The following is a 22834-nucleotide window of genomic DNA, read 5'->3' as shown; positions in this document are numbered from 1 at the left end:
CTGAGCAACATTACTTAGAACAGAATCAATTTTTACTGCAAACTGGAGGGGGGTGCGCCAGGCCTTGGTGGTAGTGTAAGACCAAGACGACGCATGAAGACCAAAGCAACAAGTTACTGAGCCGATGACTTACATATCAGATATTAAATTGATAAGAACAGATACTACACTTGATCTTAACCAAAAGGCCGAGAAAGGCATGCTTGTTATATTCTGGGACCTCTGTTTACATAGGGAGTCCCTTCATATATGCATTCTTCACTCAGCCGATGTGAGATTGTGAGAGACTCTTTTGTTTCTTTTTAGTTTATCTCTCAGAGTTTTAATACCATAAAACAAGACAAAACCAGAGTTGATTCAAACTCAAAGAACTCACCTTTAAATTTGTTGATTCAAACTCAAAGAACTAAAATTGTTGATTCAAACTCAGAGTTGCTTACTCACACTCTTATTAAAAACTGATCATTTTTCTCTAATCCTGATAAGCATTGTGTTGGCTAAACAAAAACTATCAGCTATGAACTGTTATTAATGAATTTAGATATCCAAATTTGCTAAAGGGTAGATAAAACTATATCCAAATATCAAAACCAAATCTGTGACATGTTAATTCATTTCTAAATTTTAGCACCCTTCATACGCAGGCTCCTTATGTGCAACATTACGAGTAAACACAAAGTCCACACGCTCAAGATTCATAAGAACACAAGAAGTCCCCGTCGTGTAACTCAGTTGGTTTAGGGGGTGTAAGACTTGGAACAATAACCTAGAGGTCGTGGGTTTGAAACCGATCCTAAGCGCCAATCGCCTTGCCGCTGAAGGAGGCTGATTTACCTCTCACGTGATGGGCCTGAGACGGTCTGGCGTGTAGCTCATATAATAAAAGTTTCTTATATGAACATGCAGAGTCAAACCACAATAGATTCATAAGAACACAAGAAGTCCCCGCCGTGTAGCTCAGTTGGTTTAGAGGGTGTAAGACTTGGAACAATAACCTAGAGGTTGTGGGTTTGAAACCGATCCTAAGCGCCAATCGCCTTGCCACTGAAGGAGGCTGATTTACCTCTCACGTGATGGGCCTGAGACGGTCTGGCGTGGGCTGGTTTGCGTGTTCGGAACCAACACGTTTTGGAACAATAAGAACACAAGAAATTTATGAATTTTGCCATTTTGTTGTAAAGCAGTTAACAGGCATTATTCAGTCTTATCAATTAACAAACTTCTTCTAGTCCTTCTACATAGTTCCACCAATGAACAAACAAACTAAGAATGTAACTGACCAGACAAGTTTTGCTGTAAAATTGTCTCCTTAAAGTGGATCATTAATTAAAAACTTTATATTATCTGACACCAAGTCCATTGTTTATTATAGCATATATGAACATGCAGAGTCAAACAACAATAGTTTCTTAATAAAAGTTAAAAGCAATGAGCAGCATCAATGAATTTGTACATTTGAGCCCAAAACATGTTTGATCTTTGCTAAAAGATTTGTTAATGTATCATGATAGAAAACTGCAACTATTAACATAAATTTAGTTAGAGTTCCCTTGTCAGATTCTTTTAGTAAACATGATGACCTAGTAAACATGATGGCCCTACATAATTCCACCAATGAACAAGCAAACTAAGAATCTGACCAGACAAGTTTTGCTACAAAATAGACTCACAGGGATGATGGTCAGATTGCTTGGTTTATAGACGCCATATGCACATATCTGAGTGCTGATAGGTGATTTGGTAGTCTGTAATCACATTGTCTTTGTAACTTACCAGCTAGCTCACATGTGTACTTGGTAACATAGTTGGGAAGCACACCAGTTAATTCAGACATTTATGACTGCAAATTGGAGGGGTGCGCCAGGCCTTGGCGGTAGTGTAAGGCCAAGGCGACGCATGAAGACCCAAGCAGCAAGCTACTTTAACAGGCCTTCCCCCATAAAAAATAAAATTAATATCGAGTGAGCCAATGGCTCACATATCAGATATTAAACTGATAAGAACAGATACTACACTTGATCTTAGCCAAAAGTCCGAGAAAGGTATGCCTGATAACTCCTTGTGTCTTTGTTTATATAGGCAGTCTCTTCATATATGTCTTCACTCAGCCGATGCGGGACTGTGAGAGTTTCTAACAAGCCTGATCCAGAACCTCCCTGAAATTTGTTGTTTCAAACTCAAAGAACCCGCTTTTGCTTACACACCCTCTTATCAAATATCAATAAACCGATCCTTTCTCTCTAACCGTATTGACTATTGTTATGGCTAAACAAAAACTATCACCTGTAAACTGTGTCATCAATGAATTCAGAAATCCAAATTTGCCTAAATGCTAGACAAGCTCACCTACACCATTAATTGTAAAATGTAAATACAGTGTCCACAAGCTCAGCAATCATAAGAGCACAAGGAACTTATGAATATTGACAAAGCAGCTAACCAACATTATTCAGTCCTATCAATAAACAAAATTCTTCATCTCTAACAGTTATTAAGAGTAAATACATAGTCCTTCTGCATAGTTCCACCAATGAACAAACACATATGTATCTGGCCAGACAAGTTTTGCAGCAAAATTGACTACCTAAACTGGATGCATTAAGAACTAAACAATATGCGGCACCAAGTTCCTTGTTTATTATAATATAATATAATGCAGAGTCAAACCACAGTAGTTTCTTAATGAAAGCTTAAAGCAGCAAATTTATACACTGGTTCACTTGACTACAAAAGATTTGTTAATGTATCATAATAGGAAACTGCAACTATGGCAACATGACTTTCATAACGTGAGATATTAACTCCACTAGTAATTACTGCATATAATAAATTAATAATAATATATTAAAAGGGAAGCCCTTTGCTTGTACTTTACTTTGAATGTATGGCACAGCTTATGTTTCTTTCTTAGCACAACGCGAACGAATGATGATTCAGATATTCGCTGTGATAGGCAAAGAGCTGTGTTTTGCTGGAACCGGTATGACATTTACTTGGAATAATTTTATGTTTTTTAACTATAGTTTTAACTTCTAATATTTTCAATACCGTCACGACCGCCCGCCCACCCATTCGATCTCTCCAAATCTGATTCGGTGATATGTATTGTTAACCTGGTTATGCTTTATTAGATTAAAACAGTCGATTTAGACCTAGTTTTTACATGTTTTTGATATTTTTATGTAATCGATGCATTAAACAATTATTGTTACTAGTTTTATCGGTATGTTTTGTTTCTAACTCCGTGTATGCATCTTTGTTTTTGTCAATTTCTGTGTCGATCTACTATTATGTTCGACTTTGTTTAGGTTTATGCCCTGATTTGTATTTTAAACTTGTTTGCTTTCTTGAGTTCTTTAGGTAAGAGTTAGGAAAAGAAAATATAAGAAAAATTTTCTTTTTTCATTTTTGAGTTTCTAAATAATAAATAAACAAAAAGAATGGAAAGAAAAGTTAATGTTTTTTTCCTCCAAAATTTCCCCAAAATATTAATAATTTACACTATCTCTATCTCAATTTTCTTTTCCATGTTGCAACGAAGACATAACTGTAAAGTTACAATTTTTTTCTTTCTTTTTTTTCCGATCTAACTCAAAAATGTAATTAAAACTTTCTTTTCTTTTATTGTATTTTAACTTGAGAATGTTTTTAAGTATATAATTTCTTTTCATTTCTTCCCCTATCCAATCTTATCATTTATTTTCCTAATATTTTAATCCTGAGAATAGGGGTTTTCAAAAAATTCGAAAAACACCGAAATCCGAACCGAAACTGAAACTCAAATAAACCGATCCGAATTCTTCTTCGGATTTTCGGATCGGATCAATCCGAATATCCGAATAACTAATTCGGATTCGGATCGGATTCGGATATGGAATTTTAAAATATTCGGATTGTTCGGATTATTCGGATATTCGTTTAATCCGAATAAAAAACATGTTTTTAGTGGTATTTTCCGGTTTGGTATATTTATTAGACTATTATTTGAAGTTTAAACTTTAAATTTGTGTTAAGAGTAATTTGTATTTTCTAGTTTGTATGTTTATTGTGATTCTAAACTATCAAACGTTAGGAACAAAAAAATAGGAAAAATTTTCAGGTTTATTTCGGATTATTCGGATAATTTCGGATTATTCGGATATTATTCGAATCTCATCCAAATTGAATTCGGATAGATTCGGATCGGATAAAAATATTCCTAATTCGGATCGGATTTTGGATCGGGTCCAAAAATTTTCAAATCCAAATAACCCAAACCGAATAACCCGAATAATCTGTTATCCAATCAGATGAACACCCCTACCCGAGAATGCAGTGGGTTGTGTCGAAAAATTGTTGTTACTAGTTTTATCGACTTGTTTTGTAATTATAGCCTGAAGATTTGTTATTGTTGATGCAATATGAAAAAAAGGGGATTGTTTTCAGCACCTACAACCCGTCGGCTAGAAAACCACATGGACACAATCGGATCATTTTACGTTTGAGGGACTTAATGTGCTTCCGCCAACAAACCATATGGACACATACGAGAATCCTCTATGATAACTCATAAATAGCTCGCGAAAACTACACCCAAACATGATTTTCTTTTTTAAAACATCGTCATTTATTTAATTATAAGGTTGCATTTCTAAACAAAAAAGAAAAAAAAAGTAAGTCGATTGCGATATTTGACATATTACATATATGTAATATATCATATTGTTGAATTACATACATATAATATAACATTATTACATATATGTAATACATGTAATATCATGATCAACATATGTTTTTATTTTATATAAATTTTGATATAATTATAATGTTGCTATTGTTGTCCCAAACTTTAATCTGGTTCGACCTTTTACCACGATAAGACTACCATCCGGTCATAGTTCGAAAACATTAACATATAGACGCATTAAGTATTTTTGCAAGCGTAAAGTCAACCACTTTTCACCTGTCATGCATTGATAATATATACATGGTTAACATATAATTAGTTACATTGGAAACAGACGTGTAACGTCATTTCATTTTATTAGATTGTTTATATCAATAACACGTTTAATAATAACATAGTTTATATATAAACCAAGTTAAAACAAATTACTTTTTAAAACCAACTTATTTCCTATTTAAACTAGGGGTGTTCATCGAATCGAATAACGGATTTTCAAGTTAATCGAATTGAATAATTCGAATAATTTGTTTTTTTGCTGGTATTCGATTCGTATTCGTTTAAAAGTTAGATTATTTGACTCGTATTCATATTCGTATTATTTCCCATATTCGAAATTCGATTCTATTCGTATTTGAAACTCGAATTCAAATTGATTCAAGTTCACATATGTCAAAATCTTCAAAACTCATAATCGTCAATGTAAAACATATAAATATAAGTTTAAAGTAGCTACAATATCAAATGAAAATAATTAAAATTAAGTATTGTCAAAATTAAGAAATATCAGTATGGGTTATTGGAATTAATTATTATGTTTTCGACATATATTATTTAAGGATTGACCCAAATTAATAAATTAACTATATATTAATATTTTATGTAATTTGAATTCGAATTTCGAATCAAATCGAATAAAAAATCATGAATTCATATTCGGTTCGTATACGATTACTATACTCGAATACGAAGCAAATCGAATTCGAATATTTAGAAATCGAATTCGAATCTTCACTTTCAAATTCGAATCAAGTTGAATTTCGAATCAAATTTTGAGCACCCCTAATTTAAACTACAAATAGCAACTAAATTCCAATAAGTATAGGATTGACTATTGAGCCATGTGATTTTCAACACTATTTCAACTATTGATGTGGATTGTAAAATCCAACCTTAAAAATATTAGTTGGCTCAGGCTTTTTTCCAAGTCGAGCTCGAAGATAAATTTGTCTCGTTAAGAGTCAATTCAAGATGAAATATTCATTTAATTTCATTGACAAGTTGTAATATTTAATAAAAAAATTTAGTATTCTATTTCTTGAACTTCATTTATCTTAGTGGAACTTTGGTCCCAAAAAGAAAGAGCATAAAACATAAGATATTTAAAACAAATTAAATTACACTTTTAAGTCCAACATATAATAAAAGTTTTTCATTATGATAATTCATTAATCAACTTAAATTACATAGGACTAATCAAATAATTAGTGACATGTATTAGGATCTGGGATTGTTACACTACAAGCTTGTGCAACTTTTGTAGCACCCGGCATTTGGAGATATTTTCCAAATGAAGGGTCCTTCACATAGGCACAAAGGCACGCATTTTGTGCATGGAGCTCTTGGCAACATGAGGAATCTGGAGACGGTGCTCTATCACCCAATATAAACGACAAGCATGGATACAATTGCGTCGGGTTGCAATCTGCAGCCATACCGAGGTGCGCATGCACCATAAGATTTATTATAAGTGCCATCACCATGACCCCGAAAAAACTATAAGCCTTCATTTACAAAAGGACAGAGAAAATATTGATGAGAGGAGATGATACTTTTGTAAGGTTTGTTATGGTGTGATATGAACTAGCATTTTAATGCTATTTATAGACGCTAGGAATAAAATCATGTTATATCTTGACCGTTTAATTTTAGATCAACGGTGACAAAAGAAAACCATTAATGTAAGGGGAGGGTGTGGTCCCTGACATACTTCACACTCTGTTATCTTGGTAGTTGGTTTAGTGTTAGAAGCTTATGTTTCTTGATATGAACTCTCAAATTCAATCATTAGGTATGATTTAATAGTTGTTAAATAAATACCTAATACTCTACTTTTTGGGAATATCTCACAAATAGTGGTCAACTTTCAAAAGTGTTTCAATTAGGTCACTCATGCATATTTTTCATAAATCGGGACACTAAATCTTCAAATCGAGTCTCACCGATTTTTTTTGTGCGTCAAGAAATAAATGACGGAAAAGATGTGAGGTTCGGAATTTGCAATATATGTGGTTAAATTTAAAAATTTTCAAAATTTAATATTCGGGTTCGTTGCCAAACTACTCGCGTGAGAAACATCCAGTGAATATTATTGAACAAATATACACAGTCATATATGAACAAACATGGACATAAATGAGCACATTTAAATGAACATAAGCGAATAAATATAAATATATAACATTAAACAAATGATTCATCCAAAGTTTCATAAAAAAATGAACACAAATATGAACATCATCATAAATAAACAAATGAAACATATGTTCTTGTTCGTTTATTTAATTAAATAACTATAATTTTTTTTGTTCATGTTCGGCCGTTTATTTAATGTATTAACATAGAGGAATTTTTTGACAAATGGTTTGTAAACAATTCACTAGACCATTTGATGGACGACAGTTAATTTGAGGAACTTTCCATTTGATATCGTCAGGCTCGCACAAAAAGCTAGCCACACATTGATTGATTGACACTCAATTATTATTCATCTCATCAGGTGTTAAAATTTATTAATTACTTACATATCTTTTAACCTAAGTTCTATCCGTCATTAGTTTCCTCATCACCATATGCAAGCAATCTCTTCATTTCGCCTTCTAATTCCATTTCCATTTAATTAATTGTCAACTTTGATCTGACTTAATTATGATAAACCTAATTAATTCTGCTGCTTTCTTAACTAACTGGGAAAATTGTCTTAATTATTTATTGGTAGTTTGAATAATATGACTAGCAGCAATTCAGTGAAACAACTAGTTAATATGTAGACGCTCTTTCTTAAACAACTAATTTTACTTTATTATAAGTAGATGTGTTAAATACTAGTGGAGGAGTTAACACATTATCAAAGTCATGTTGCCATAGTTGCAGTTTCCTATTATCACACATTAACATATCTTTTAGCCTTTTAGGACTCTAGTAAACATCAAACACGTTTTATAGTCGATGGAATGAGCGTACAAATTCATTGATGCTGCTCGTTGCCTTAAGCTTTTATTAAGAAACTATTGTAGTTTGAGTCGTTTGACTCTGATTATTATATTATAATAAACAACGGACTTGGTGTCACATATTATTGAGTTCTCAGTGCATCCACTTTAGGGAGTCAATTTTGCTGCAAAACTTGTCTAGTTAGATACATATTAGTCTGTTTGTTCATTGACAGAAGGACTATGTATTTACTCTTATAAGTGTTAGAGATGAAGAAGCTTGTTTATTAATAACTAAATAATGTCTGTTAACTGCTTTACAACAAGATGCCAGTGTTTATAATTTCCTTGTCTTCTTATGATTGCTGAGCTTGTGGACTCTTTTATATGGTGCAGCCGAGGCGCCTGTGTGTGAAGAGTTTTGATATTTAGATATGAACAAAACATTTCACGAGTGTAGTTTATATATTTGGATAGTAGTTTTATCTATCCTTTAGCAAATTTAGATATCTGAATTCATTGATAAAAGTTCTCAGATGATAGGATAGTTTCTGTTTAGCCAACACAACAGTTATCAGGGTTAGAGAGAATACATATGTTTATTGGTAATAATGTGAGTAAGCAGCACTGAGTTATTTGAGTTTGAATCAACAATACTAAGGTTGAGTTTATGGGATTTGGCTTGTAGAAACTAAATTTAGTCACACACATTTAGAAAAGGCTAGCATTATTTGACACCCTGAGAGATGAAAACCAAAGGGAAAAGAGTTAATCATAATCCCACATCGGCTGAGTGAAGAAAACATACATGAAAGGACTGCCTATCTAAGCAGAGACCCAAGAAGATGAAAAGCATATCTTTCTCGGCCTTTTGGCTAAGATCAAGTGTAGTATCTGTTCTTATCAGTTTAATATCTGATATGTGAGCCATCGGCTCACTCGATATTAATCTTATTTTTTTATGGGGGAAGGCTCGTCAAAGTAGCTTGCTGCTTGGGTCTTCATGCGTCGCCTTGGCCTTACACTACCACCAAGGCCTAGCGCACCCCTCCAAGTCTTAGTTCAACTCTTGTTTAGTAATAATAATAATGTTTGATACTGATAATTAATTTAGTAACTAAAATCAGTTTTTTGTCTCTCTTTTCTAAATTTTGGTCATTTATTTCATATTATAATTATAAACTGGAATATTGTTGGTTTACTAAGAGCATATTTTTTCTTTTTAAGAACTGAACGTTGACGCCTTGACGGTCTATCCAAAATTTGACTGCTACTTTTTGAAACATGATGACCTATTGTTTCTCTTGGAATTGAAGATGTATTTATTCATGCTCTTTTCCTTTTGTTAATGTTTGCAAATAGGGTATTTGATAAAGGGTGATGTCCAAAATTTGACCGGTATTTGTTTGATGCTCTAGTTCTCTGATGAAGAAGGTGATGTTAAAAGGTTCCACCCAAGAGCTGCATTGGAATACTCGATTATGTTGGCTAACACCCAAACTCGTTTATTGTATAAAGAAACTCACTCAAAGCTTAATTACAATAATGAAACCCTACACGGTTTATACTTTATATGTTGTCTTGTCATTTTGACGAGAAGTAGAAAGCCTTTCAGGAGACATTTTGTGAAGTATCTGCAACTATAGAAGTAGATCTGCGAGACTGCTCACCACTTAATCCAAATATATGTTGATGGTAAAGTCACTCATCTCATACATGCAACTCACCAACTTGAAATATTAAATTCTTTTAGAACATATCCAAGTGTAATGAGTTAAGAGTTCCCATCATTGATAAACCACAGTCGGAATACTTCAGGACAAGTGTGCTAAGACCCGACAACATAGTGAAAACGTAGATGGAATTGTATTTCTGTATAATGCCTTAAACTTACCTTTTTAGCATATGCATTTATATTGAGTTCTTGAATAGGATAAGCATACCTTTTTCGACCTTTTGGCTAAGATCAAGTGTAGTATCTGTTCTTATAAGTTTAATATCTGATATGTGAGCCATCGCCTCACTTGATATTAATCTTATTTTTTATGGGGGAATATGTATCTATGAGATCGAGTATGGAATTCTGTTTACTCACTTTCAATTGAGTATCCGTTTCCCTCCTTTTCCTGCTAGGATTGGAAATCCTGTATTTTACATATCCATACGATTGAGTCCTTGGGTTTCCGAAAACCCGTTAAAGTAGCTTGCTGCTTGAGTCTTCATGCGTCGCCTTGGTCTTACACTACCACTAAGGCCTGGCGCTCCCCTCTGAGTCACAATATAAATTTTGTATTATTGGCTTAAAAATTTTTTAAGCTTTTTTTATAGTGTTTTATTGTTACAATGATTATGATTTTATTTTACCAAATTAACTAACCTCATCCCTAACCAACCTCTAATACACCTTTATAGGTTGCCAGGATGCAATTTTCATCAATTGAACATTTGAACTTCTATACTCGGTTATGAGTCCCTTATTCCCAATTCTTGACCCGCTAACCTGTTTGATTCTCATCTTGCGAGGATTCACCTTCAGTTGTTTATAATAATCACACTTTAAACATATTATACTCATTAGGTATTATTTCCTTTGCATACATTGGGAGTTTTGTACCAGCAAGAGGGTTTAACTGGTAGGTTTGTTGTTATGTTGATTTTTTTGTTTATATTTACATTAAAATGATTTTAAAATGCATTTACTAATATGCAGTTGATCACCATGATGACAAATGATAGACTTTTCTGTGCTATGGGAAACAGGATCATGGCTGCTGAACATCCACTTTTATGCTAAGGTATATTTTTGTAAAAATGATGAGCCAACTCTGCATTTCTTTACCGAGCAATCGTTTTCTAGTTATGCTTATCAGTAACAACACATATGTGATGTTTTATCATTTGGAAGCTTGATAAGTAGTATTTGATAACATTCAAAGATAACACGGTAACAAACTTGTGCTTCAAAAGTTCTTTGAATTGCTACACATTTAAGGTAGACAAGCATCCCAACTACACCAAAATTTATATAATTTCTTTGAAATATATGTTTTGTCATTTCGTATGATGAACATCACAATTGGGTTAGAAAGAAATGATCGCCTTTGGCTGTTGTGTGCCAAATCTATAGTGATTTGCTTTCACTTTATCATAGTTAACAAATAACTATAGAAGATAATATAAGCTGGCGTGCATCGGATAACTTAACAAATAGAACTGTTATTAGCTATGTGATTAAGCCTGTACTTCTATTTACTTTTAATTCGCTGTTAACTTGCATGTCATCGTTACACGTGTAGAGACGTCAGACAACTTGCATATAAATCAACCTATAAGTTGCATATACACTAGCAACTAAAGGAAAATGAAAAGGACACGAAACAGAAAAAAAATCGCACCTAGATGAAGACACTATGAACCATATGTTCGTTTGAATTCTTTAAAGTATGTAACATCTAAGTTTCAGGGTGAAGTTATTGATGATGCATGCCATAGAATAATTCAGTCAGGTGCATTCCAAAACGGATTTGTAGTGTTGGTTGATTGTTGAAAACTTGATGACCTTAATATGCACTTCTAGAGTTCTTGGCCTGTAAACGAACCGAATGAACACGAACAAGGGCATGTTCGTGTTGTTCATTTAACTTCAAATTAACACGAACACTTAATCGAACACATATTTTGTGTTCATGTTCGTTTATGTTTATTTGTTTAAAATTTGAATGAACAGTTCACGAACATAAATGAACAAAGACAAACAAATATATGGACACAAACAAACATAAATGAACAAAAATGAACAAATATAAAACCATTAAATAGATGACTCATCCAGATAATATTTATTGCCAATGAGCTTGTAGTGGAGTGGTAAGGAAGAGACTTCGTGTTCCATGTGACCCAGGTTCGATTCCCGCCCCCATCATTTAGTTTTGCGACATCGGGTGATGATGGGAGACTAGGTGAGTAGGCGGTGTTCACTAGTTGGACCATTGAACTAAACGGGTGTTTATCTCACCACACCTGCGCCTTCGGGCGAGTGTTCAGGACGTTGGCCTCAGGTGAAGGTTTCCCCGAATTGGAAGGCGAGTGTATCTCGATGTGGTGACTTTAGCCAGTAGCTTATTTTGAGGATTCGTTGGCCGTTCAAAAAAAATATATTTAATTTATTTCTATTACTATGTTAACGAACATAAAAAAAAGACATAGATGAACATAAGTGAACACTCATGAACATAAATGAACGAACGAAACATGTGTTCATGTTCGTTCGTTTAATTAAATGAACACAAATTTTTTGTTCATGTTCGTATGCTTATTAAATAAACGAACAAAAAGAACTTCCCACCAAATGGTTCACGAACAGTTCACCGAACATTTGGTTTAACTACAGGCCTACGCACTTCCTCATGGTTTGTTATAAGAGATTTAGGCCCCGTTTGTTTTTTTTGGAGATTTAAGTCTGAATCTGAATACCACATCTGAATGTTAAGAGGTGGTTCAAATGTCTGAAATCTGAATCATTAAAAGGTGGAGGTTAGAGACGAACCTCTAGTCGTCGGAGATGGAGCCTAGTCTCCGGGTTAGAAGTTAATGGAGGCCGAAGACAAACGTATGTTTTTTTTGGGTTAAGAGGTTTTCAGACCCACTAAAAGCTCTTACTGGTTCAGATGCTATTAAGACGCTGAACCTCTTATTGCCAGAAAAAAAACAAACAACCCCACAAACAACCCCACGTCTGAATACGTCTGACCGAATCAGACGTTTTCCTCTATTCAGAGAAAAGAGGTAAAAACAAACAGAGCCTTAGAGTTGAAAAACCAATTGGAAAGTTTGCATATAGCCAATAGTTATCAGGTTTAGAAATAAGTTCGGTTTATTGATTAGAGTGTGAGTGAGCAAGACAACAATTTTCAGGCACATTTAGAAGGATCTGGAGGGTTGAAAACTAATAAGAAAAACAGGAGTCTCACATCCCACATCGGCTGAGTAGAGCATACAAACATGAAATGACTGCCTATGTAAACAGAGGTCCAAGAATATATCAAGCATACCTTTCTCGGCCTTTTGGCTAAGATCAAGTGTAGTATCTGTTCTTATCAGTTTAATATCTGATATGTGAGCCATCGGCTCACTCGATATTAATCTTATTTTTTATGGGGAAAGACCCGTCAAAGTAGCTTGCTGTTTGGGTTTTCATGGTCGCCTTGGTCTTACACTACCACCTAGGCATGACGCACCCCTCCAAAATATAGTTAAATTTATTTCTGTAATGGTTAATAATTAACATGTTTTAGTAATGGTTAATAATTAAAATAATGCTTTGTTGGGAAGTTCTTGTAGGATTGACAAATAATATATACATTAGGTTGTATATTTAGTTATTAATTTGTATTTGATTCAAACCCTATATTTTAAATGTGTTATTATTTTCCTTTGTTTTTTTCTACCTTATCCACAGTCAAGTATATTAATTTCCCACATACTGAAGATGCAACATTGGCCTTTTTTTTATATTTGATCACATGCTAATTCAATCAATCTAGTCACTAGGGCCGTCAAAGTAGCTTGCTACTTGGGTCTTCACGCGTCACCTTGGCTTTGCACTACTGTCATGGCTTGGCGCACCCCTCCAAACCACAACTAAATTTACTTATACTAACTGGTGTTATTGTGATTACCGTACCGGTATTACCAAATAACTAAAAAAGATTTAGTAGAATTGCAGTAAGAATTATAACCGTAATATTTCACTTTGCTACTTGTTATTTAAGGGTTGTCTTTGATTAAGAAATGGATTTTATTTCAGACACTTGTGCTCTAGTTTTAAAGAGACTTCCGTCCATTGATGATCTGTTGTAACTCATGAGGCATTGCGGATATTCCAGGCAAACAAACATCCAAGACACATGGGTATTGGGCAACGAAGTAATCTTTTTCCTATGTTTTGTGTTAGACTGTATCATTCAACTAATTACCATCATTTCTCATGAACCAAACACCCCCTAAAAAGTCATGAGTTAAATCATAAATATTGAATTAGTTGATCTGGGATTTCAAAACATTGACATGATTTTAGTTTCTAGACAAAGGTCCTGGCTTTTAACACGTGATGCTAAATAGACATCACTCCAAATCTGTGTACCAGCATGCTTGATTACTTTTAATAGTCTACAAACATTATCCATGATGCTTATAACTTGTTAGATAAGTTTACTTTCATAATCAAACAAGATGCCCATATGCATGTAGTTGACCTTTACTTTAATGTCACAAGAACAACCAATATAATTTTGAGAAATTGGTGCTTTAGACACCAAGTTATTGATTTAGTTTCATGTGTTCTTATGAATGCTGAGATTGTGGCTTTGTATTTACTCTTAATGGCGCAGGTGAGGTGGCCCGCGAGTGAAGACTTCTAATATTTTGATAGGAATAAACATGTCACAGGTGTACTTCTCATGTTTGGATAGTAGTGTTATCTACCTTTTAGCAAATTTGATATATGAATTCGTTAATAGTATGTTCGTAGATGATAGTTTCTGTTTAGCCAACACAATAGGCAATCAGGGTTAGAGAAAAAGGATCGGTTTACTAATAAGAGTGTGAGTAAGCAACATCGAGTTCTTTGAGTTTGAATCAACAATTTTGAGTTCTTTATGGTATTAAAGGGAAATGAAAACTGAAAAGAAAAAATAGTTATTCAGAATCCCACATCAGCTGCATGAAGAAAACATATATAAAGAAACCGGCTATATAGTCAGCGGCCCAAGATGTGAATAAGCATACCTTTCTCGGCCTTTTGGCTAAGATCAAGTGTAGTATCTGTTCTTATTAGTTTAATATCTGATATGTGAGCCATCGGCTCACTTGATATTAATCTTATTTTTTATGGGGAAGTCCAGCCAAAGTAGCTTGCTGCTTGGGTCTTCATGCGTCGCCTTGCTCTTACACTACCACCAAGGCCTGGCGCACCCCTCCAAAACATAGTCAATTTTTTTTGTTACTTTATAATATAATTGAAATCAGCATAGCCATATATAGGTTTTTTTTATATGAAATTAATGCTCCATCAGTTACAGAATCTAGAGTTTTACCAGGTTGAGTGGGATATAGAAGAAGTAAGGAATCTTGAGATCTTGCTTGATAATTCGTCGAATGTGAAACGAGTCGAGTTCAAGAAATGTAAGCTGGATTTTGAGTGCATGGACCGGTTAGCGAAAATATTGAAGAAAAATGAAGTGGTTAAAGAGATTATGTTGTCTGAATCAAGAATTGGCTCGTATGGAGCTAGTTTAATAGCGTCAGCTTTAAAGGTAATGCTAGTTGTATATAGTATATGTTGGACGTAATTTCCGACTTTAAGTCACAAGTCGGTATACTTGAGGACCAATAATGACAAGTCGGTCATAGTTGGTTTTGAGATATTGTAATAATTTTTTGAGTTATATTTTCTGATTAATAAATGAGAGTTAGTCGTTTACTTTGTGTTTGATTATCGATCGGGACTTGAGTATATTTGTTCAAATATTTTCTGATTACTTTTACTGGTGAATACTTGTTTAGAAGAGTTACAAATATGGGAAGATTCAATAGGATCAAAAGGGGCAGAAGAAATATCCAAAATGATCGAAGCGAATTCGACGTTGAAGGTGTTGACTATCTTTGACTCGAGTTCGATCACAGCAACTCCATTGATATCTGCAGTGCTAGCAAGAAACCGATCGATGGAAGTTCATGTATGGAGTGGAGAGCATGATAAGAACACAAGCTCAAAAGTGGTTGAATTCGCACCCGAAAGTAGCACATTACGGATATACCGGATAACAGTTTCAGGCGCGTGCAGGGTGGCTTGTGCGCTGGGGTGGAACACAACGGTTAAATCTCTTGACCTGACCGGGGTCCGGTTGAGATCCCGGTGGGCCAAGGAGTTTCGGTGGGTTCTTGAACAGAACCGGAGTCTAAAAGAAGTTCGTCTCACGAAAACATGCTTAAAAAACAAGGGTGTTGTTTATGTTGCAGCTGGACTATTCAAGATCCGAAGCTTGGAAAACTTGTATTTAGATGATAACCGGTTTAATGGGGTTGGTGTTGAACACTTGCTCTGCCCGTTAACTCGGTTTTCCACTCTTCAAATTCAAGCGAATATAACTTTAAAGTCGATAACATTTGGAGGGAAAAGAACGAAGATCGGGAGGAGTGGTTTGATTGCGATTTTGCAGATGTTGAGCAGTAATCAGACTGTAACAAGATTGGGTATATATGAAGATCAAAGCTTAAAACCACAAGATTATATTAGAGTTTTTAAAAGTTTGGAGAAGAATGCTAGTTTGAAGTGTTTGTCTTTGCAAGGCTGCAAAGGGGTCGATGGTGATTTGGTATTGAAGGCGATAATGGAGACTTTGCAGGTGAATCCATGGATTGAGGAGATTGATGTTGCAAGAACACCACTGCAGATTTGTGGGAAAGCAGAAGAAATATATCTGAAATTGGGTCAAAATGCAAAATCTGAACCTGAAAATGAAGTTGATTTGCTCAATGATATGCCTATGACAGTGCCTAAAAGCTGCAGAATATTCATTTGTGGACAAGAATTTGCTGGTAAGTTTGATCATGCTATGCATTTTATAAAGTTACTTTTGCTAAAGGTGTTAAACGGGCCATATTCGCGGGGTGACGGCTCATACGTGATCCGAACCCGAAAATATTGGCAGACATTTAATCCTAAGAGAATTTTGGTTTTCACAGGTTGACATGAACACGATTAGTTTAACCCAAATGTTTTTCTTTTTTCTTTTTTCCATATTAAAAATTTCAAGTTACAAATTTACTACAAATAATACATATGTATATAAATAATTATGTTTACACTATAAAAACATATGTTCATTTCTCCTTTATGTTTTGGCATAAAATACTTGTTCAATATAGTTATGACAAATCACATACTTTTATTATTTATAAACATAAATGCGTTAAATGGGTCAACCACGAACCCGTCAGGTCTACCCAAATACAACGAAAAGAAGGCCCGGCCCCAAGTTGTTCAAGTATAGTGTCACCGAGTTTCTCAACCCTTTGTCTTAGGATTAGTCAGTTTTTTTTCTCGATGGGGGCAGGGAAGGGATAACAGATAACTAAACATGTTCGCCGGCTGTTTCTATATCCGAATTCGTTACGAACCCCAAACTTGTGAATTTCATGTTCGGTTTGTGTTGCGTTTTCACGTCGTGTTAGAAATTCACACAAATATTATGATTACCTGATTGAAGTATGTCATTTCTTTATGCAATTTGTTCTTGTTTAATCAACTTGTAAAATAATCAACATATATACATCATCTTCATGCAGGAAAAACCACATTATGCAACTCCATATCACAAAACCTGTCTTCTCCAAAGCTACCATACCTTGATCAAGTCAAAACTCTAGTAAATCCAGTTGAGCAAGCGATTAAAACTTCCGGAATGAAAGTAAAAACATTCAAAGACGAAGACACAAAGCTTTCGATATGGAACCTAGGAGGTCACCACGAGCTCTTTTCCGTCCACGACCTCATGTTTCCGGGGAACGGGAGCGCTTCGTTTTTTGTAGTCGTTTCCAGCTTGTTCCGTAAACCAAACAACAAAGAACCAAAATCACCCTCAGAGTTGGAAGAAGACCTGCAGTACTGGCTCAGGTTCATAGTTTCCAACTCAAAAAGAGCAGACCAGCAGTGCATGCTACCAAATGTTACCATGGTGCTAACACACCATGATAAGGTGGATCCGACGTCACTGGATTTCCAGCATACTGTAAACACGATACAGAGAGTTAGAAATAAGTTCCAAGGGTATGTCGATTTCTATCCAACTGTATTCACAGTTGATGCAAGATCATCTGCTTCAGTGAGTAAACTCACACATCATATTAGAAAAACCAGCAAAACTGTGCTGCAAAGAGTCCCGAGGGTCTATGAACTCTGCAATGGTCTTATAACAATATTATCCGACTGGAGGTCGGAGAATCACGACAAACCAGCGATGAGGTGGCAAGAGTTTAGTGATTTATGCCAGATTAGAGTTCCGTCTCTGCGTGTTCAATCGAGAAGCAATCACATTGTAAAGAGAGTTGAGATGAGGCGAAAGGCGGTTGTCACGTGTCTTCATAGTATAGGAGAGGTGATATATTTTGAAGAATTAGAGTTTTTGATTTTGGATTTCCAGTGGTTTTGCGGTGAGGTGATCGGTCAGCTAGTGAAGTTAAACGTTAGAAAGACGAACTCTAACGAAGATGTTAATGGTGGATTTGTGAGTAGACAAGAGTTGGAGAAGATTCTGAGAGGAAGTTTGCATAGCCAGATTCCTGGGATGGGTTCCAAGATCTTCGGGAACTTGGATGCGGGAGATCTGGTGAACATGATGCTGAAACTGGAGTTATGTTACAGACAAGATCCGTCTGATCTGGAATCTTTGCTGCTGATTCCTTCTCTTCTGGAAGAAAACAGAACAAGAATACCGAGATGGCAGTTGGTCACATCTGATTGTGTTTTTGCAGGCAGGCACCTTGAATGCCACGACTCGAGTCACATGTTCCTCACCCCCGGGTTCTTCCCAAAATTACAGGTATCTTCATTAGAAACTGAAAATATTTTCGAAGCACAAAGCGAACCGCCCTCTAAACTAACTTTCTTATTTTATTTGGGAACAGGTACAACTACACAACAAAATCATAGGGCTCAAGAGCCAACATGGAGCAACATACAGTCTAGAAAAACACCTCATCTTGATCAACATCAATGGTGTCCACATTCGGGTCGAGCTGGGAGGACAACTCGGGTACCATATTGATATTCTTGCCTGCTCCACCAAAAACTTAACCGAAACCATTAAGCTCTTTCGAGAGCTTCTATACCCATCAATCCAAAACCTTTGTCACGGGTTAACTTTAACCGAAAACGTCATTCGTCCAGAATGTGTCAAGAATCTAACACCCCCACGATACCGAAAAACCCAATGTGTACCACTCCCTCAGTTAAAGGAGGCTTTGCTTTCAGTTCCAGCAGACAGCATGTATGATTATCAGCATACTTGGAGCCCAGTCTCGGATTCGGGCCCACTCGTACTAAGAGCCGGGTTTGACCTTGCTCGGGATCTACTATCTGATGATGACTTCAGAGAAGTACTTCATAGAAGGTATCATGATCTTTATAATCTAGCTGTGGAGTTACAAGTGCCTACCGAAACCGATTCAAACGGGCAAAATCGCCCTCAAGAGGATGAATCCGGTAAAGTTGACCCGTCATTTGCGGGAATCGCTAAAGGCGTAGAAGAGGTGATTCAGAGACTCAAGATCATTGAGATGGAAATCAGAGACTTGAAGCAAGAAATCCAAGGGCTGAGATATTATGAACATAGGCTACTGACCGAGCTTCATCGAAAGGTTAATTATATAGCGAATTATAACGTTCAGATAGAAGAAAGAAAGGTTCCAAACATGTTTTATTTTGTGAAAACCGAGAATTACTCGAGAAGATTGATGACAAACATGATATCGGGGATGACCGCGCTTCGGCTTCATATGTTGTGTGAGTTCAGAGGCGAAATGCATGTTGTTGAAGATCAAATGGGGTGTGAAATGATGCAGATAGATAACCGAGCAGTGATATCTTTGGCTCCATACATGAAAGGTTTCATGAAACTGCTGACATTTGCATTGAAAATAGGAGCTCATATAGCTGCGGGAATGGGCGAGATGATACCGGATTTGAGCAGAGAAGTGGCGCATCTGGCGGGAAACCCGCTTGCATACGGGGCAGCAGGTGTGGTGGCAGCTGGGGTGGTGGGGGCTGCGGCTGCTGGCGGGAGCAGAGAGAGGTCAACCGACATTCAGCAAGATATGAAAGCAGCACAGCAGTGGGTTGTGGATTTTCTAAGGGAAAGAGGGTGCTCTACAGGGAAAGATATTGCAGAAAAGTTTGGGCTGTGGAGGGTCAGATACCGAGATGATGGTCAGATTGCGTGGGTTTGTAGACGCCATTTGTATACAAGATCAAATGAGATATTCGAGGTGCCTATGTGACAAAACGGAGAGGTGAAAGATGATTTAGTAGTTTGTAATCACATTATCTTTCTAATTTATCAGTTAGCTCACATAAGGAATCTGCAATTCTTTCTTTCTATTCATCTTTATTCTCTTTAAGTACACTGAGCTATCCAAGTAACTTGAAAACTATTAACAGAATTACAAAAGAAACTCCCATCGATTACAAGTTGTCCAATATTTATTAAATGCTAACTGTATGTAGCATAGCTGAGCAACATTACTTAGAACAGAATCAATTTTTACTGCAAACTGGAGGGGGGTGCGCCAGGCCTTGGTGGTAGTGTAAGACCAAGACGACGCATGAAGACCAAAGCAACAAGTTACTGAGCCGATGACTTACATATCAGATATTAAATTGATAAGAACAGATACTACACTTGATCTTAACCAAAAGGCCGAGAAAGGCATGCTTGTTATATTCTGGGACCTCTGTTTACATAGGGAGTCCCTTCATATATGCATTCTTCACTCAGCCGATGTGAGATTGTGAGAGACTCTTTTGTTTCTTTTTAGTTTATCTCTCAGAGTTTTAATACCATAAAACAAGACAAAACCAGAGTTGATTCAAACTCAAAGAACTCACCTTTAAATTTGTTGATTCAAACTCAAAGAACTAAAATTGTTGATTCAAACTCAGAGTTGCTTACTCACACTCTTATTAAAAACTGATCATTTTTCTCTAATCCTGATAAGCATTGTGTTGGCTAAACAAAAACTATCAGCTATGAACTGTTATTAATGAATTTAGATATCCAAATTTGCTAAAGGGTAGATAAAACTATATCCAAATATCAAAACCAAATCTGTGACATGTTAATTCATTTCTAAATTTTAGCACCCTTCATACGCAGGCTCCTTATGTGCAACATTACGAGTAAACACAAAGTCCACACGCTCAAGATTCATAAGAACACAAGAAGTCCCCGTCGTGTAACTCAGTTGGTTTAGGGGGTGTAAGACTTGGAACAATAACCTAGAGGTCGTGGGTTTGAAACCGATCCTAAGCGCCAATCGCCTTGCCGCTGAAGGAGGCTGATTTACCTCTCACGTGATGGGCCTGAGACGGTCTGGCGTGTAGCTCATATAATAAAAGTTTCTTATATGAACATGCAGAGTCAAACCACAATAGATTCATAAGAACACAAGAAGTCCCCGCCGTGTAGCTCAGTTGGTTTAGAGGGTGTAAGACTTGGAACAATAACCTAGAGGTTGTGGGTTTGAAACCGATCCTAAGCGCCAATCGCCTTGCCACTGAAGGAGGCTGATTTACCTCTCACGTGATGGGCCTGAGACGGTCTGGCGTGGGCTGGTTTGCGTGTTCGGAACCAACACGTTTTGGAACAATAAGAACACAAGAAATTTATGAATTTTGCCATTTTGTTGTAAAGCAGTTAACAGGCATTATTCAGTCTTATCAATTAACAAACTTCTTCTAGTCCTTCTACATAGTTCCACCAATGAACAAACAAACTAAGAATGTAACTGACCAGACAAGTTTTGCTGTAAAATTGTCTCCTTAAAGTGGATCATTAATTAAAAACTTTATATTATCTGACACCAAGTCCATTGTTTATTATAGCATATATGAACATGCAGAGTCAAACAACAATAGTTTCTTAATAAAAGTTAAAAGCAATGAGCAGCATCAATGAATTTGTACATTTGAGCCCAAAACATGTTTGATCTTTGCTAAAAGATTTGTTAATGTATCATGATAGAAAACTGCAACTATTAACATAAATTTAGTTAGAGTTCCCTTGCCAGATTCTTTTAGTAAACATGATGACCTAGTAAACATGATGGCCCTACATAATTCCACCAATGAACAAGCAAACTAAGAATCTGACCAGACAAGTTTTGCTACAAAATAGACTCACAGGGATGATGGTCAGATTGCTTGGTTTATAGACGCCATATGCACATATCTGAGTGCTGATAGGTGATTTGGTAGTCTGTAATCACATTGTCTTTGTAACTTACCAGCTAGCTCACATGTGTACTTGGTACCATAGTTGGGAAGCACACCAGTTAATTCAGACATTTATGACTGCAAATTGGAGGGGTGCGCCAGGCCTTGGCGGTAGTGTAAGGCCAAGGCGACGCATGAAGACCCAAGCAGCAAGCTACTTTAACAGGCCTTCCCCCATAAAAAATAAAATTAATATCGAGTGAGCCAATGGCTCACATATCAGATATTAAACTGATAAGAACAGATACTACACTTGATCTTAGCCAAAAGGCCGAGAAAGGTATGCCTGATAACTCCTTGTGTCTTTGTTTATATAGGCAGTCTCTTCATATATGTCTTCACTCAGCCGATGCGGGACTGTGAGAGTTTCTAACAAGCCTGATCCAGAACCTCCCTGAAATTTGTTGTTTCAAACTCAAAGAACCCGCTTTTGCTTACACACCCTCTTATCAAATATCAATAAACCGATCCTTTCTCTCTAACCGTATTGACTATTGTTATGGCTAAACAAAAACTATCACCTGTAAACTGTGTCATCAATGAATTCAGAAATCCAAATTTGCCTAAATGCTAGACAAGCTCACCTACACCATTAATTGTAAAATGTAAATACAGTGTCCACAAGCTCAGCAATCATAAGAGCACAAGGAACTTATGAATATTGACAAAGCAGCTAACCAACATTATTCAGTCCTATCAATAAACAAAATTCTTCATCTCTAACAGTTATTAAGAGTAAATACATAGTCCTTCTGCATAGTTCCACCAATGAACAAACACATATGTATCTGGCCAGACAAGTTTTGCAGCAAAATTGACTACCTAAACTGGATGCATTAAGAACTAAACAATATGCTTGTTTATTATAATATAATATAATGCAGAGTCAAACCACAGTAGTTTCTT

The 22834-nt window shown here is 35.9% G+C and overlaps 1 protein-coding gene, 5 non-coding genes and 3 pseudogenes across 6 annotated transcripts; 5 read left to right on the top strand and 4 right to left on the bottom strand.

The window, feature by feature from the left end:
* Positions 1–47: 47 nt before the first annotated feature.
* Positions 48–201, bottom strand: LOC143564837 (U2 spliceosomal RNA; annotated as a pseudogene).
* Positions 202–1850: 1649 nt separating this feature from the next.
* Positions 1851–2046, bottom strand: LOC143564842 (U2 spliceosomal RNA). Its single transcript, XR_013140949.1, has one exon. It is a non-coding gene; the product is annotated as a U2 spliceosomal RNA (small nuclear RNA).
* Positions 2047–8732: 6686 nt separating this feature from the next.
* On the top strand, positions 8733–8929 carry LOC143564844 (U2 spliceosomal RNA). Its single transcript, XR_013140951.1, has one exon. It is a non-coding gene; the product is annotated as a U2 spliceosomal RNA (small nuclear RNA).
* An 888-nt stretch (positions 8930–9817) lies between these two features.
* Positions 9818–9998, top strand: LOC143564839 (U2 spliceosomal RNA; annotated as a pseudogene).
* A 2927-nt stretch (positions 9999–12925) lies between these two features.
* On the top strand, positions 12926–13120 carry LOC143564831 (U2 spliceosomal RNA). The gene has a single exon (XR_013140945.1). It is a non-coding gene; the product is annotated as a U2 spliceosomal RNA (small nuclear RNA).
* A 1540-nt stretch (positions 13121–14660) lies between these two features.
* Positions 14661–14855, top strand: LOC143564828 (U2 spliceosomal RNA). The gene has a single exon (XR_013140941.1). It is a non-coding gene; the product is annotated as a U2 spliceosomal RNA (small nuclear RNA).
* A 575-nt stretch (positions 14856–15430) lies between these two features.
* Positions 15431–20149, top strand: LOC143564814 (protein TORNADO 1-like). The gene is made up of 3 exons (XM_077051982.1): positions 15431–16476; positions 17227–18479; positions 18565–20149. Exons 1-3 carry the CDS (start codon positions 15501–15503, stop codon positions 19933–19935), a joined length of 3600 nt encoding a protein of 1199 aa, XP_076908097.1. The 5' UTR covers positions 15431–15500; the 3' UTR covers positions 19936–20149.
* A 64-nt stretch (positions 20150–20213) lies between these two features.
* On the bottom strand, positions 20214–20367 carry LOC143564835 (U2 spliceosomal RNA; annotated as a pseudogene).
* A 1649-nt stretch (positions 20368–22016) lies between these two features.
* LOC143564825 (U2 spliceosomal RNA) lies at positions 22017–22212 on the bottom strand. The gene has a single exon (XR_013140938.1). It is a non-coding gene; the product is annotated as a U2 spliceosomal RNA (small nuclear RNA).
* Positions 22213–22834: the final 622 nt, after the last annotated feature.

Source organism: Bidens hawaiensis, unplaced genomic scaffold (genome assembly GCF_021521415.1).
Source record: "Bidens hawaiensis isolate Kalapana, Puna unplaced genomic scaffold, B.hawaiensis_p1.1 tig00022166_1, whole genome shotgun sequence".
Classification (NCBI taxonomy): domain Eukaryota; kingdom Viridiplantae; phylum Streptophyta; class Magnoliopsida; order Asterales; family Asteraceae; genus Bidens; species Bidens hawaiensis.
The sequence above is the reverse complement of the archived record's forward strand: the minus strand, read 5'-3'. Positions and strand labels throughout refer to the sequence as shown.

Coding starts and splice junctions, on each gene's coding strand:
- LOC143564814 (XM_077051982.1), top strand. CDS start 15,501: ATGATCGAAGCGAATTCGACGTTGAAGGTGTTGACTATCTTTGACTCG. Junction 16,477..17,226: donor TTGTGGACAAGAATTTGCTG/GTAAGTTTGATC, acceptor ATCTTCATGCAG/GAAAAACCACATTATGCAAC. Junction 18,480..18,564: donor GGTTCTTCCCAAAATTACAG/GTATCTTCATTA, acceptor ATTTGGGAACAG/GTACAACTACACAACAAAAT.